The sequence below is a fragment of the Centruroides vittatus genome, unplaced genomic scaffold, assembly GCF_030686945.1.
Source record: "Centruroides vittatus isolate TY-2023 unplaced genomic scaffold, ASM3068694v2 contig_1033, whole genome shotgun sequence".
In the NCBI taxonomy this organism is placed as follows: Eukaryota; Metazoa; Arthropoda; class Arachnida; order Scorpiones; family Buthidae; genus Centruroides; species Centruroides vittatus.
This window is the reverse complement of record NW_027120671.1, coordinates 438,832-454,756: the sequence shown is the minus strand read 5'-3', so window position 1 is coordinate 454,756 and position 15,925 is coordinate 438,832. Positions and strand designations below refer to the sequence as shown.

Here is a 15,925-nt window from a genome sequence, read left to right as displayed (position 1 = left end):
ATGAATACTTTATGAATTTTTAATTATAATGACATTATAATGAAAGCATTGCCAATCGCCAAATTTAACATAGAAAAGTATCAAATATATAATTTATAATTTATATTTACTAAAATTAAAACTAATTATTAAAACTATAAAAATTAAATTTTAAATTAAAATTAATGTTCCAATAATTATATTAATTCTTTGTTAATTTTACTAAACTGTAATAAATTGAATTAAATTAAAAACTTTCTCTATTAATTAATGTATCATACCATAATATCATTAATTAAATACGCTGAATTAATTTAAATTGCTCTTTAATATTATATTTGATAAATTACAATTACTATTTGATTCTTGGTATCATTACTATTGAATAGTAATGATATCAAGAAACTATTATGGAGTTTAAGACAAATTTATTCAATAGCAAACCATATGTTATAGATCAAATATTACCTAACATTAAGTGAAATTACATTGACCATTAATGGTTGTTATATTATTATAAATTTGTATTTAATGTATAATTAGATATAAATTCATAAATTAGAGAAGAAAACTGATTATCTAGTGTGAATTCATGTCATTATAATAAACTTTTTTTTCGTTATATTCGTTAATCAACTGTTAAAAATTAATAATTAGGCTGCAACTTTTAAGTGAAAGATCTATAGATTCCCACGTCTATCTGTCAGTCCGTTCTTCGTTCATTTCGAGAACAGAGTTATGTAGATTAAAATCGAGAACAGATATGGAAAGTTTAGGGGTCTCCAGCTCCTAAGCTTTCCATATTTGGTCTTGATATTAACTATATGCGAACATCCAATCTGGACCGTCAATTCAAAATTTTCTGGAGAACAACGTCAGACAGATTGGCATGACTCGTTTGTTATCAGGAGAAGTATGATGTACGGGGGCGAGACACTGCTAAAATCGAGAGCATATATTTTAAAATTAAATTAAAAGATGATTTAAAAAATTTTTCGATTTTTATAATTATATTTGTTTAAAACTTCATTAAAGGATTACAGTGCATAGATATAATGATAAATGATAAAATTAAAAGCAGACATAAATAAAATATAGGGGGGAACTTCGTAAAATTATTTCAGTTTAATCAATTAAGCCATGTGCAATGGGTAATGGAATTATGTGAGAAAAATGTCAAGAAATACAAAAATAAACGAATAAAGTTTTCTTGTAAATGCAGTAGATTAAGAAAGATCTTCGGTGATTGTCTTTGGTAAACAATAAATCTAATTCTTTTCCTATATCCAAGTAAATAAAATAAATCAAATGAAAATCCTTTGCTATTTTTTTAACTTGTTTTTCTTGAGATTTGAAGCAAGAAATGCAGAAGTGAATGAGAAGCGTTCTGGCATGGAATTCCAGACATGTGCTCATTACATTGGGCATACCAGCGTGAAGGGAGTTGGTCAAAGGAGTTACACTTCCTAAGGTAAGTAACGTTGATTTTACTGTAGAAACAATAATAAACTGATAAGATATATAATATCACACTGTTATTACTACCTTTAATAAGTTAAATTTGAAGAGATTAATATTATTAATTATATAATTTTGTGTGAAATCCACAACATCGATCATCTATCACTGTATATCTTTCAAGGAAATTGGTTTGCTTAGAGACACCTAAGGCATATCTTGTATAAATGATTTTGTTATCATCAAAACCACTTCCACCTCAAGTGAACACGAGACAATCATTCATTTTTACTTTAAAATTTTAAAACTCCAGATATCATTTACAATGTTAAAAATTCTATTATCTCCTAGGGGACGTGTAAACACTGCCATATGATTAATTACAATAACGTATACATACAGTCACGTATTTAGATATAAAAATAGTAAGTTAAATCGATTATATTTTTAAAAAGTAATAAAATATAAGGTTTTATTTATGTGTAGAATGAGTTGTAATTAATATCAGCATCTATTTATAGTATAAATTTAAGTTAAAGTTGATATTACGTAGACCTATTACTTATCGGGTCAGTGGTGACTAAACTGGGTAATATGTTCAGTAAAATTGGACAGAGCTCACGTCCACTAGAGAGATAGATGAAACAGCTAGTTAGAAAGGTAAGTTCGAAACGATACTATAAATTAAGATAAGAAATAAACTACCTTGTCAGGGTGAAGACGTTACAATAAAGGCTGGCCATAAATAATATTATACATAACGTCAACTGTAAAAAATAATCAGTGTGTGTTCCATGTTGTTTATGAGATAACCTCTCATCGTTTTGATCGATTAACGACATAAAAGCTATTTAAAGCTATCTTTTAACATTTCCAACGTGTTCTATACTCAAATGTACAAAGTATTACCTTATCAGTATGAGTGAAACATTAATATGGGATTGTCATTAAGCCATTAAGCGCATGAAAGTGGATTGATTTGCATCTTTAATTATTGACTAGTTCATACGATTTGTTAGCCTAAAGTTTATTGTAAAGTATAAATGTGTTAAGTATTTGTTAATTAAACTTAATTATGTACAAGAATAATACATATTTTTAAAGATTGTTAAGGAAAAGTCAGTTTTTTGGCTTTTAATCATTGGTAAGAAGGGACAGTTGTTGTTGATTAAAGGAGCTTTTTCCTATCAATTATTCAATTCTGACAATTGTCCTTCTTTTTCTGTGATTAAAGCTGAATTTTTCCGATGATAATAGCTTATTTTTTCGTAAAAATCTTTAAAAACATGTATAGAATGATGAACGTAAAATTTTTACGTTCGCTTAGCTAATATTATAATATACTTATTACGGCAAGTATATTATAGTATTGTATCTTTTACTTATAAAATATAACAGAAAATAAAACTATTTTAATACATTTTGTATTGCTACACCCTTAGGCAAACTATAAAATAAATAATTGGTCTATACCATTAGAAATTTAAGTAATCCTAAGGCTCAAGGTTTTGAAAGGTGGATTTAACTCTTTTATACGTTTCCTTGGGACAGTATATAAATTTTATTTGAGTTAATTTGATATCTGTCACAAATAATCCGTTTTTCAGAATGGATATAAAAATAAATCTTGACTCAAGTTAATGGAAAAAAAATCTTATATGTTCCTAAAATAATACTTATAAGTTAGTTAATTTAATGATTCAATAAACTAACTACAGAAAATACATGCAATATAATTAAATAATTGATTTTAAAAAGAGTGAGGGAAAACATAATTTGTAAACAAACTTTTGTATTTAAAATTAATGTTAGAGGTTTACTTATACAGTAATCCTATAAGCAGTTGAGAGAAATGTATCCATGCATAATTAAATAATGTGTAATGAGAAGCGTGTATAAGATGGCTTTAAAATGCCTAAAAATTATGAAAATATTTTAATTTCCTGAAAACTTAATAAATAAATAATCATTTTTCCCTATAATCATTTAATTTATTACAATTATTTCCTCGGAATTGTCATATAATCTGATATACTTATCTCTTCTTTCTCTCTCTCATCCTCTCTACCTCTTCTCTCTTTGTGTATAACTTTATTTTATCCTTTTAATAATTTTTTTAAATATATACAAATTTTAAGGTTTATTTTTATAATTAAAGGCAAGTAATTTACAATTGTTTTCTTTTTTTTGTAAAGAATTATGACCGCCAGCAAATTTGATTTATTTCGATTGCTAAATAAACACACTCATCGAACGAAATTGGATGTTAGAATGGCTCTTGACATCTTTTAAGTTGAATACTTCCCCTTTGATAAATTTCATTATATTAAATTCTTACGGTTTGCAAGAAAAATAATATTGGAATTAATTAATTAACTCGTGTTTGAATTATTCTAATAACAAAAGGTACAAATTGTAAATTATCGGATACAATCCATCTGTTAGCGCTTTACACATTACTAAAGTAAATAAAGTAAGATATAAATGGAAATTTCTTAAAAAATTGCGGAATGGCCATCGAAGATTTTCCAATATCTTCATTTGCGAAGAGGATATTGACAAGAAAATGGAATTTATTTTGCCATATTTATTGTTAACAGAGTAAAAAGAAAATTCAGGATAATGTTATCTTCAGATTGAACAAGTTGTAATAGCTATCACCACTAGTACTGAAGCGCCTTCTGTGGGAGTAAAATGCAACCAATGAGAGCCGGCAATGGCAATAGCAATACCGTGGTATCGAGTCAGGTGTAGCAGTGACGTTGAGGATTGGGAATATGCACGGACGAAACTCTATCACACGCTTTAAATGTGTTACAAGTTAGGAAATTTTCGTTTATATAAATATATCTTTATAAGGTCAGTAAATTATAGCTTAAAAATATTTAATAATTTATTTATTTATTTTAATATACGAGTTTATTCTAGTGTTATATATGAGTTTGTTAGCGGAATAATAAAACGCGTTTTATAAATCTTTACTGTTTTATATATATTTGAAACGCTTTTACATATAAAATAACGTTCGCTATTTATGTTTAAAATTCTATTTTATATACGAATTTCGCTTTTTAATCCGTTTAAACTGTTTTGGTTTTAAAAATCTTTGCCTTCACTCTATTAAAGTCGCAAATAATTGTTCTGTTATATTGTTTTAAAAGTCTTTAAATATTATATAATTACACGTTTTAATGTGAAAACAAATATTTTTTTTTCGATTAAACTTCTATAAAACGTAGAAAGAACTACTTTACGCATTTAGAATTTATTGAATTTAACGGTGGTTGTGTTATTCCACTTGTATCCCTTCTGCTGCTGCAAGTTTTTATAATTAAAAAAAAATGGTTCCTAAAATAAAATTTCTATTAGATGGATAAAGAAAAAAATCAGTGGTTTGTACCGAATTATATTGAGTTGCGTACTTTTTTCTTGTTTGTTTTCTCGTGTTTATCCATTAAAAACAATTACGTTTACTAAAATGTGTAAAGGTGATACGATGCGTTACGCAAAACGTTTTTAGTTAAAAATATATAAAATTATAAATCGTATAAATATTTTCTTGTTAAAAAAATTCGTTTAATTTGATTCTTATTAACGTTTCAAATCGAATCGTTCCGGTATATGGGAGGAATTTCTGATAGAAACTATTGAATCCAAGTTGTGAGTTGTGTACTTAAGTCTCTCTGTGATAATGTGGTGGAACTATTGAACTTGCATTGTACATTACAAATAGCATTTATTTGATTTCAGATAGCGTAGTAAAGATTAGAAACAACCAATACGAATTGTTTATTCTGTGGGATTCTATGAAGCAATTACTTGACCTAAAACATCCTTTATTAAAAGCAGCATTGCATAATATCTCGTTTAGATAAGTACAATTTGCGATAAAAGTCAGTAGGAATAACTATATTAGAACATTCTGTTGTTTGATAAGGAACTTTTGGATGGGGAAACTCGAGAAAAAAATTCGAAGAGTAGCATAGCAGAAAGATCGCATCTCAGAAACGTCAGATAAATATGCTGTTTTTCCCCTGGGAATTCAAAATTCTATTGCATAAAAGACAAATATCTGACCCCGAAATTAATCAAACTTTGCTTTATATTACCGTTATAAAGTTTAGTTTTATCTTGCTAATATATTTTGCTAGATTTAATTCATTATCCACTTAGCACAACACGTTTGATAAGAAACTAAAATAAAACTTAGTTTTAGAAATAAAATTAATTATTCTCTTTATACATGTTAAAATTTTCAATAAGAATAGATTATAAAGAACAATTTTAATTATTAATTTTTTAATTGAATTAAGCAGATTGTGAACTTAATGATTAGTTCTAGTTTATCCATAATTATAAATATATTTAACTATTATTAAACTTCGCTTTTTCAAGAATTGTTTGAATTAGAAAATAAATAATTTTTACATTTTATTAACGTATAATTCGCCAGTTAAAACCTCTAATTGCAAGTTTTAAAATTAAATTACTAAACACTTTAAAAAGTATGAATATAAATGAAATATTCAGCTTAAATTTGAATAAAAAATTATATTCACAATTCAATTCTAATGATAAATTTATTAAATATTTATTGAAGAAAAATATATAAAAGTTATATAAATTGTTATGCAATATTTAAATTTAAAGAAGGAATATAATATTGGAGCCATCAAATAAAATCAAATTTATCTACTTTATATATTCCTTTAAAAAAATAAATAAATAAAAACTATATATAAATATATATTTTCCCTTATTTCTGTTATTAAATTAATTTTATTGGTAGAAATAAATCTTATTAATAATTTAATAACATATTGTTATATTTATCACGTCGTGAAACTGGTGTATAAATAAAAGAGTAAAACCTGTCTAAGACGGAACCCGAAACTTGCCTAAACGGGGGAAAATTCGATACGGTGCAATTCAGTGTTATACGGGTTTTACTATAATAAATTAAATATAAAATATGAATTTTTGTTGGGATTATTCTTATTAAGGGTTTTACAGGAATATATCCTTTGACTTTTAATAAATTATTATTATTATATAAAATATAAATAATCTATTTTAACGTAAGTAATTATTAGTATTTATAATAATAACGCACTTTATTAAATAGTAAAACTTGTTTAAAACGAAATCTAAATTCGATAAAGAGCAATTCCGGGTTACGCAGGTTTTATTACAATGTAATGGTATATACAATAAAACGTATCAATCCAGAACAATATTAAAGAGAATTTTGTCAATATTTTTCTCTTTAAATAATTTTTATTAATTAAAATAATATTTTCAAAACCTAAGGATAAATTTCTTACTACAAAGAGATAAAACCACTGAACACTGGTAGTTCGTCGTGGTTTCCCCCTGGCTAACGAGCTGGCCACGTGAGTTTTCCCGGCTTTATTCACGTTTGTATTCCATAAATAGGGGCCAGTCTCTGATAAAACTCCTCCCTGACTCAGCATCCCACGTGTCAGGTGGTTTGCCTTAACCAAACAAACCCAACTTTACTTACAAAGCGTATATACAGGGAGATTTTAATTTAAAAAAAACAATGAATTTTCTTACAATAGTTTTTTAATAAGCAAATGTTAAAAAAAACAATCGTTGCATTTAAAATTAATCATTCCTTTATGCCATTTTTTAAATGTTAAAGCTTAATATATTTCGCATGATAATCGATTTCAGCATTAAATTCTTAATGGAAGTTTATTTTTAAAAAAATGAATTACTATATTTTAATTTACTTCTAAATTTGTAAAGAATTGTATGAAAAGGATAGAATTATAAATAATAGAGAAAAATGGAAATATATGAAACACTCATTCCTCGGAAACAATAGCATTTGTTAGAGAGAGAAAAATCTATTTTATTCTATTTTTTGTTATTATTATTTTTTCTCCCTTTTTTCCTTCTTTTAAAGATCATCAACACAAAGGTTAGAATATTTAAATGTCGAGTTACTGTTCAGCTAATTACTGAAGTCCTATCAGAATAACAGTCGCAATCAAGAAACCACTAAAATTCCTCTCATTATGATACTAGAAATTCGTTACTTAGTCAGCAGTCAAATGGCTAATTATTGTTTGCATTAAAGAGTAAAATGTATAAATTTAACATGTATTTTTCTTCATACTTTAACATTTAACAAGTGGACAGCATATATTAAAATTAAAGAATTATTTTTACTATAGAAAACATTGTTTTCTTCCCTTGTTCTCTTATATATATATATATATATATATATATATATATATATATATTTATTTATTTATAAATTAAGACTTATCTGGGCTTATCGATTATCTCAGTGACATTGAATTTCTTGACAATTTTAAGGTTTCCAATTTCTAACAATCATTTCCTTCTATCTTCGTTTACTGATATCGTGATTTCTCATGAGATATAAGCAGTGAAACTCAACAACATCGAACTAGAATTATACTTTCTTAATCAATATATAAATCAATTTTAAATAAAATAAAATAAAAATACAAAAATTATAATATTTTAGAACTAAATTCATAGTTTCTTTTTAAATTAATACATTTTATATATTAAATTTGTGTTAGTTCAGTAAAAAATTGTTGATATTAACTTTATCTTTCAGTCTTATTTAATTTATGTTAAATGTAGAGAAAGTTTCAATTTATATGAGGTAAAAAAAATATATATATATATATATATATATATATATATATATATTCCTGTTAACTAGAGATGGTGTTTAAAGAATGGAATATGTCTTTTGCCGTTGGGAAAGTTCACACAAATTGATAAAACCAACATAAAAAGTAGGAAAAAAAATCTTTGAAACGATGCTTATTTTCCCCTTCTGAAGACTCTAATATCTTGTGGTCTAATAGTCTCAAGATATTTCACAAAAAATCAATTTTTTTTCGACAAATTCCACTTGATTGCATCATTGAAGGGGTATTTTGTTTCAGTTCTGTAATTCTTTCAATTGTCAAAATAAAGGGAAAGTAATGTGAAAGTTAAATAATATGTTTTAATTAAAAAGTTGTAAGGCTTGTTTATATGTTCTAATGCTTCAAATTATTATTATTATTATTATATTTTATCTAACTGGAGTAATGTATAAAATAATTACTTTCGGGTTCTTTCCTCCCTCTATTAGTGGGTGTGTGGGGGAGGGCACGACTTTGTTTACTCAATTTGAAGCTTAATAACTCCTGTTCCTTTTGTCGAAAATTAATGAAATTTTGCGAGTAGGTTTGTGTATTAGGGGGGTTGATTCTATTAAATTTTGGTGATTAAATGTCAAGAAGTTGGGGAGATATAGGGCGTCACGTGTCATATCTCAAGTGGGGTCAGACTTAATGAAGATTTTACTCGTTATTAGAATTTACAATTTCTTTTATAAAATTCGTCTCTATCCTCAAAATTAAGCTTTTATAATAATCAATAATATTAAAAAAATTTTGTAAATAAAATGTCATAACAGATGGCACCACATACAGATGCCGGAAAAGTTAAGCAACTCGCTGTTGGAATCATTTTTTATTAAATTTTTTTATGTGATTAAAATAGAAAATTTCTCTGTAAAACTTCTCAAAAATGCTCATGTAAAGTTAAATACAAGTTAGTGTCATTATTAATATCGTTCTCTTATCTAAAATAGAGTAATGTGCCAAATTCAATTTTATTGATTTCTGTAATGTTTTCATGTTTTAAAATATTTAATAATGAAAAAAAACCTTTAATAAAAAAAGTACATTTTAACATTTTGCATTTTTATATTTGCTAAAAGTCGACAGATATTAAAAATAAAATAAAGGAGAATTAATTTAAATCTATGACTCAATTGATGAGTATTATCATAAAAAAATTTCTAGTATCTGTTACATTATCATCAAGAAAAAGATGAAACTTGGCAATGTCTAAAGGTAAATTTTTGTCTCTATTTCTACCATTTTATCGTACAAATTTTCTCTTAATGTAAGAAAATATTTAATACAGTAAACTTGATAAAAAATTCAAATAATTCTTCCAAAATATAATATAATATTTTCTCATTATCAATACTTTTCTAATGACAAGGATATGAAATTATTTTTAGTAAAAAAATATTAAAAAATGATGTAAATTTTATCATTATTCGACCGCATTTTATTATTATTATTATTATTCGTTAAAAAAATTCGACAATAAAGTAAAAGAATTTAATGCAAAATAGTCGAATTCTTTCTCTTTCAATTCATGATTAGAAGGTCTTTTTTCCCTATCCTATTTGCAATGAAAATCGAATGGAAATGTATTCAAAATAATTATGTACTATCGGAAAGTTACTAACTACTATTATAACTGTGGCATCCAGCGTATGAGAAGGAAGAAATCGATAAAACTTACCTTATGTCATCAGTCACAACCAGTTTGACACATTACAGTTTAGTTACAAATTGAGCAACGTTGCAAATTCAAAGCAAAGTTTCGATCATATTAAAATAGCCTTGTTTACACAACATCGTGTTACATAAAACCTTGTAATATGCGGTAAAATTCCACAACCGACATCATTTATACTTTTAGAAAGAATTAACAGAAATGTTAATTCTTTTGTAATTTACAAAATTTTAATTTTCAGAAATACTTTTCTTCTCTATTTCTATGGAATTTTTAAATAATTATACACATTCCGTGTGTTTTTAATTGCTTAAAAATTTAATATCGCATCTTAAATATAGCGCACTTTAAGTCAGCTTTTATATCATACTTTATACAAAAAAAAAAATACTGTGTTAATAAGTAAATTTATACACGTTTAAATCTCTTATGTAGATTATAAATTTATTAAAATTTATTGGAGAATTTAGGTAAATTTACTAGTGAATACGATTTTTATCTGTTAAGTGATTTCTAAGTTATTTATCGCATAGATTTCTTCACAGAACATGATTTGAAGTTGGAATATTTAACGTTATATCTACTTTAAATAAAATTCCCATTAGTGATACGAAAAATCGTTTTGTAAACAAACATTATCTAGATTTGATGTTGAATTGTACGGTAAATATTTCCATCTTTTTTATTTCCTTTTAACTGTTGCAACTTCCGAATGATTCTGTACAGATAAATGCGCTCAAACAAGTTACTTCTGATTGTAAAAGAAAAATGGAAACAATTCTATAAATCGCTAGAAAATTTATATTTTTGAAAATCGCTATAATATTATAAAAATTCTTATATATTTTTTTTAAAAATAAGAATTCATATTAAAATACAGGAGGAAAATGTAAAAAAAAATTTAATTATCTTCCTGAAAGCTTCACTACGTCCTTATAGTGAAGCTGTTACTTTATGTAATTCTAAATTACGTAACCTTTTTTTTATTTTTTGCTTTACACTTCCTGCTTCACCCTCTCTGCTCATTACCTTTCTCTCCTCTTTCTTATCTCCTCCTCCTCATCCCCTCTCCTCCTTTCTAGATAGGGCTTAGGGGAGTAGATCCTAGACCTCGAGTAGGCTCTACCCCCAATAATAATAACAATAATGAAGGTGACAACGTCGTTCTTTAATTGATAAAGTAGCTCTATTACTCGCAGATATTTAATACAATAATTAAATGTTATATTATTATTCTTTTTTATGGTGGAAATTGTTATAAAATATATTTTATTGATTTATTTTCAGATGTTGGCAAGTGTCTAATTTAGGTATCGGGTTGTAACAAATGAGAGAATTTTGATAGTTGCGTGATTGAGACAGTTAAAATGAAGTAGACAATTTATTGCTCCAGTTTACAACAATGCAGAACGTTTTGACTTATCATAGCTGGAAACAAATCAATAACGATGACGATTTTCAATCGGAAGATGTAAACGTTATTAATAGTAGCAGCAATATCCAGAAAATAATTAACATTACCGAATATGTGATCACTTACATAGTTAATGGGCAAACAGATAATACCATAGTAGTATCGTCGGGTATAGAAATGAACAGTAGTATCACCAATCTAACTGAAGAAAATATCCTCAGCATCGAACCGATTTCTTACAATTGGTTTTTTCTTCTACTTTCATTCTTTGTATTGGCAGGAGGTTTAGGAAATGTCTTGGTATGTCTGGCTATCAGCACTGAAAGGCGACTACAGAATGTTACTAATTATTTTTTAATGTCATTAGCTATCGCCGATCTCTTAGTATCTGTAGTTGTCATGCCTTTTGGGATTCTAGATGCTATATTTGGTGAGTATTTTTATCTATGATATTAATACCCTAGATATTTGATAATTCTAAACATTGTTATCTTCATTTCACACTTTAATTTTTATAGATTATTATTATTACTTTTTATCTGAGTAACTTTATAGTATATGTATTTTAAACGTGTAAATGATATAATCTTAAGGTAAAATATTATATTATTGTAAATAAGAAGAAGAACTATAGTGTTAACATTATTCTATAAACTGGATAATTTCGGATAATATATATATATATTTTAAATGTACAACATAGAAATGTTCTGAATAAAGTTCTATAATGTAATATAATATACTCGAACCTTCAATAACGTCCACCTCCGAACAACGACCATTTTTTTTATCCCATTAGTGGTCGTTATTCAGAGGTTTGACTGTATATTTAATATTTAATAAATTCCGTGTTCTGTTTAGGAATCGTCCTAGAAATTCTTAAGTAACATTGCACAAAAATTAAAATTATTTTTCTTTAAATTAAGCCATTTTCAATCAATCTCGTATACACACAGACAAGTAAACGTACGATTCTTTTTAAAAAATCAGAGCAGTCTGAGTCCCGATGTATCGATTTGTCGCGTAAAATACTTCTTTCCAAATAAAAAATAAAAAACAAGCAGAAATATTTCATTAAGTAATTAAAATGTACAAAGAATATAATGTAAAGTAATTGTATTAATAGTTAGAACTTATACCTCATAGCTAAACAATGCATAAGGTCGACCAAAAGTCACTTGTGAATATGAATCGTAAACTGAGTTTAAATAATAAGATATTATTGTATGGAATTGGTAGAAACATGACTAAATATCCGTATAAGACAGTAGTTTAGGCTTTACAATAGTTAACTTACTATATTATATTAGTAAGGTACAAGACCTTAAGAATTTAATAATTGCCTGTTAGTTACAGAACGACACGGGATAAACCATTTAGTTAAACAAAATCATTGCAAAAAGTTAAATATGTAATGTAAATGTAAATTCAACAGTACGTGTGAGTTTCTTTCAACCAAACGATGGTTCAAACAGTAGGATTGAATACAATGAGCTTGGAAAATCACCTGGAAGGAGTGAAAAGATATGTAAACATACATCTAAATATTCAAAAACAGACATCAATCTCAATTTTGTACGTTATAAATTCTCCATACGACTTCTCCGACATTTCCTGAAAGAAACAACATATTTAAGCACATTAGTAAAACTGTCACATATGGCAATATTTGTCTGGGTCTCACTCCTTTTCTATTGGAACTTTGCACAAATTTCATACTTTATTTTACTCATCTCTTACTCCTGTATCAACTGAGTTCATTGGTGGAGTGACCTTGCATTTCTCAACTCTGAACCTCTTCTTGTGTGTACGCGGTTTCGATTTTAGGGGAAAACTTTTACTTCCAAATTCAACCGCTACGACGAAATTTGGCGTTGCTGTTCCTTACTGTACATACTACTTACAGTACGATTTATAAGTAATTCCAGAGATAAAAGGAGTATTGAAACGTTCTACACAATTGAACAGGTGAACAGGCGTATGATCTTTCACGTAATCGTCAATTCCTCATTATACGCCTGTAATTAAAATAAGAAAAAAGTCCCAAAACTCATTAGAAAACGTAAATATTGAGGGGACAGCAGCGCCAAATTTCCTCCTAGCGGCAGAATTTTGAAGTATAATTTTATTTTCGATAAGCGAAACTACATACTCGAAACAACGTGTATACCAAATTTGGTAGAAATTTCTTCAATAGTTTTTTTTAATACACAGAGCTCTAAACACTTTCTTATTATGATCATCCCCATAGAATAAACATTTTAATGTTTTATTTTAAAATTTCTGACAGTCGAATTAATTTAAAATCTTTTCAAATTTAATATTTATCAATAATACCGAAGGATATAGCTAAAATTAAATTTCTTACATTTATATATTTTAATATTGAGTAAGAAAATATATATATTTTTTAATTTTTTAAAAATAAAAATTAAAAAAGTTTTTTTTTACATTTTCTTAAAAATATTTTTAATATAAAGTCAATATAAAAATTCACCTCTGATATTTTTATTTATGGTGAATTGTTTCTTATATATTTTTTATAAAATAAAATAAATACATTTTAAAAATAAAGATAATATCCTTTGATTTAATTTGCCAAAATATTATAAAAATGGTTAATAAAAATAATTTTAAAATGCTTTTAAAATGCATTTTAATTCTTTATTTTTTATTGAAAGTGTTAGATTTTTACGTTTAATTTAATTATTTTAAGTAAATTGGATTACAGTTTTAGATAACATTTTTTTTATAAAAACATATTTATTAATTAAGGGGTTGTTTTTGATAAAATCTTCTTTAATTTAAAGGAAAAAAAAATAAAAATAAAATAAAATAATAAACGAAGATAATAAATCTCTTTTATTTACTTTTTAAAATATCTTTTTAAAGTCTATAATTAATTTTTTTTAATTTAGCTAAAATTCAGTAATATCGATGATTAGTATGAAAATATTTTATTTTATATACATTTAAAATATTTTAATAAATATTTATATACATAAACAACCAGTTTTTATACAGTTTTTATCCGTATATACTTGTGTCCGCAAGTGGCAAGTGGATAATACCGCTGAATACAGGTTCACGACTAATAACCGGCTCGTGCAGTTTACCGGGTTTTCTTCACGTGTCTAACAAGAAAATCCTCCAGATCACCCACGTGTTACGTTGCCATATAAAAATAAACCAATATTTTCTGCCACTTTATAGCTTCTGATCGTTAAAATATTACTTTCATTAATAGTTTTAATTTAAAAATATATTAAAATTTACATCATTTTTCAGAAAAATGATTCGTTTAATTTCGTTTTTTGTTGCAAAGCCACGCAATTTATCATTAAAGATGTTCACAGCCAAAATTGACGACAAATGACAAATTTGGCTGTAGTTTTCTGGAACGGATCACTGTGACAAATAAAATTTCTTTAGTTTATTATATACGTATCAAACGTTCAAAATCTTTTCAATTCTTGGTTATACGATATAAAAATAAATAAATAAATAAGGAATAAATATCAGATAGTCCTCACGCTTCTTCCACGTTCTTCTCTTAAATCTTGTTTCCTCCCTTTTAAAATAAGAATGATTTATTTATAAGTTTTTACAATTTTAACGTGTTAAATTTTAACTTTTGTAATAATAAATTGGATTGGGATTTAGGATATTTACAAATTACAATTTTTTTCAATATTTTTTTTACAGTAAATCTGTCTATACATATACCTGAATATATTAACTTTAATATAAGATATAACCTTAAATAATATTTGAAAAAATTAAATTAAAAAAAATGATTTAGAACGGTTAATTATATTAAAAAGTTGACAGTTTCTAAACTATTAATATCAAAGGTTGGGTTAATTTACAAAGAAAAATTATTTTAAGTACGACTTCATTAACTTCTATTTAATTAAAATATATATATATGTTGCTTCAATGAGATTCTGATTAAAATAAATATCGTTATCTCTATTACAGAATGAAGTTTTCTTTTCTTAACACTTCATTAGTCAGTGTCCGCCATTTTGATAAATAGCTACCACATTTTAAATTGAATTTGAAAGAAAATCTTTAAAAAATTAATAATTAGAAATTATTCTATTTTTAATATTTAATTGTCCTCCATTTTATCCTTATTTTAATAAACTTTAAACAAGTTTTGTATAATCGAACCTCTTATCTTCCGACCTGTAAACAGCGGCCATTTTAGGAAGTGTTTTTTTTGAACGAAAATTCATACAGAATAACCTCTAAACAACGGCCATTTTTTAATATTTCCGTTAGTGTCCGTCTTTACAAGGTTTGACTGTATTATATTTAATAAGTGTTCTAAGGTGTACGAAAGTGTACTTCAATCTTTTCTTTATTTATTTATTTAGAAATGAATACAGAAAAACTATCCATTTTAAGTTTATTTCCTTTTCTTGATTCGACTTCAATGATATCGTTTTAGTGCAAACTTGTCTCTAACTAAAAAGGAAATTTGGTCTTTCCACTTTTTTATGATGTTTTTCTATTACTTTCTCCTATAGTTTAGCCCTTTAGATCTAATCTTTGCAGCTTCTAATCATCCACTTTTTTCAAATTCTATTTTAAGAAATTTATAATAAATTTTATTTAGTTTAAAAATATCTTTTAGACTTTCTTATAAATATATTCAGCACTTTACACATAATTATGCAATCACATTTATTTTAT

The 15,925-nt window shown here is 25.9% G+C and overlaps 1 protein-coding gene across 3 annotated transcripts in view; it reads left to right on the top strand.

The window, feature by feature from the left end:
* The first annotated feature begins 2,018 nt into the window (after positions 1-2,018).
* The window catches only part of LOC136968145 (5-hydroxytryptamine receptor 2A-like), a 37,473-nt gene continuing 23,566 nt past the window's right edge, over positions 2,019-15,925 (top strand). The window contains exons 1-2 of one of the 3 annotated variants that reach the window (XM_067262116.1): positions 2,019-2,097; positions 11,098-11,654. In XM_067262116.1, coding sequence (XP_067118217.1) covers positions 11,213-11,654 — 442 coding nt within the window. In that variant the 5' untranslated portion in view covers positions 2,019-2,097; positions 11,098-11,212. Of the gene's footprint in view, positions 2,098-4,203; positions 4,297-11,097; positions 11,655-15,925 lie in introns of those variants that run through there. The other 2 variants (XM_067262108.1, XM_067262122.1) reach the window with 2 other exon arrangements.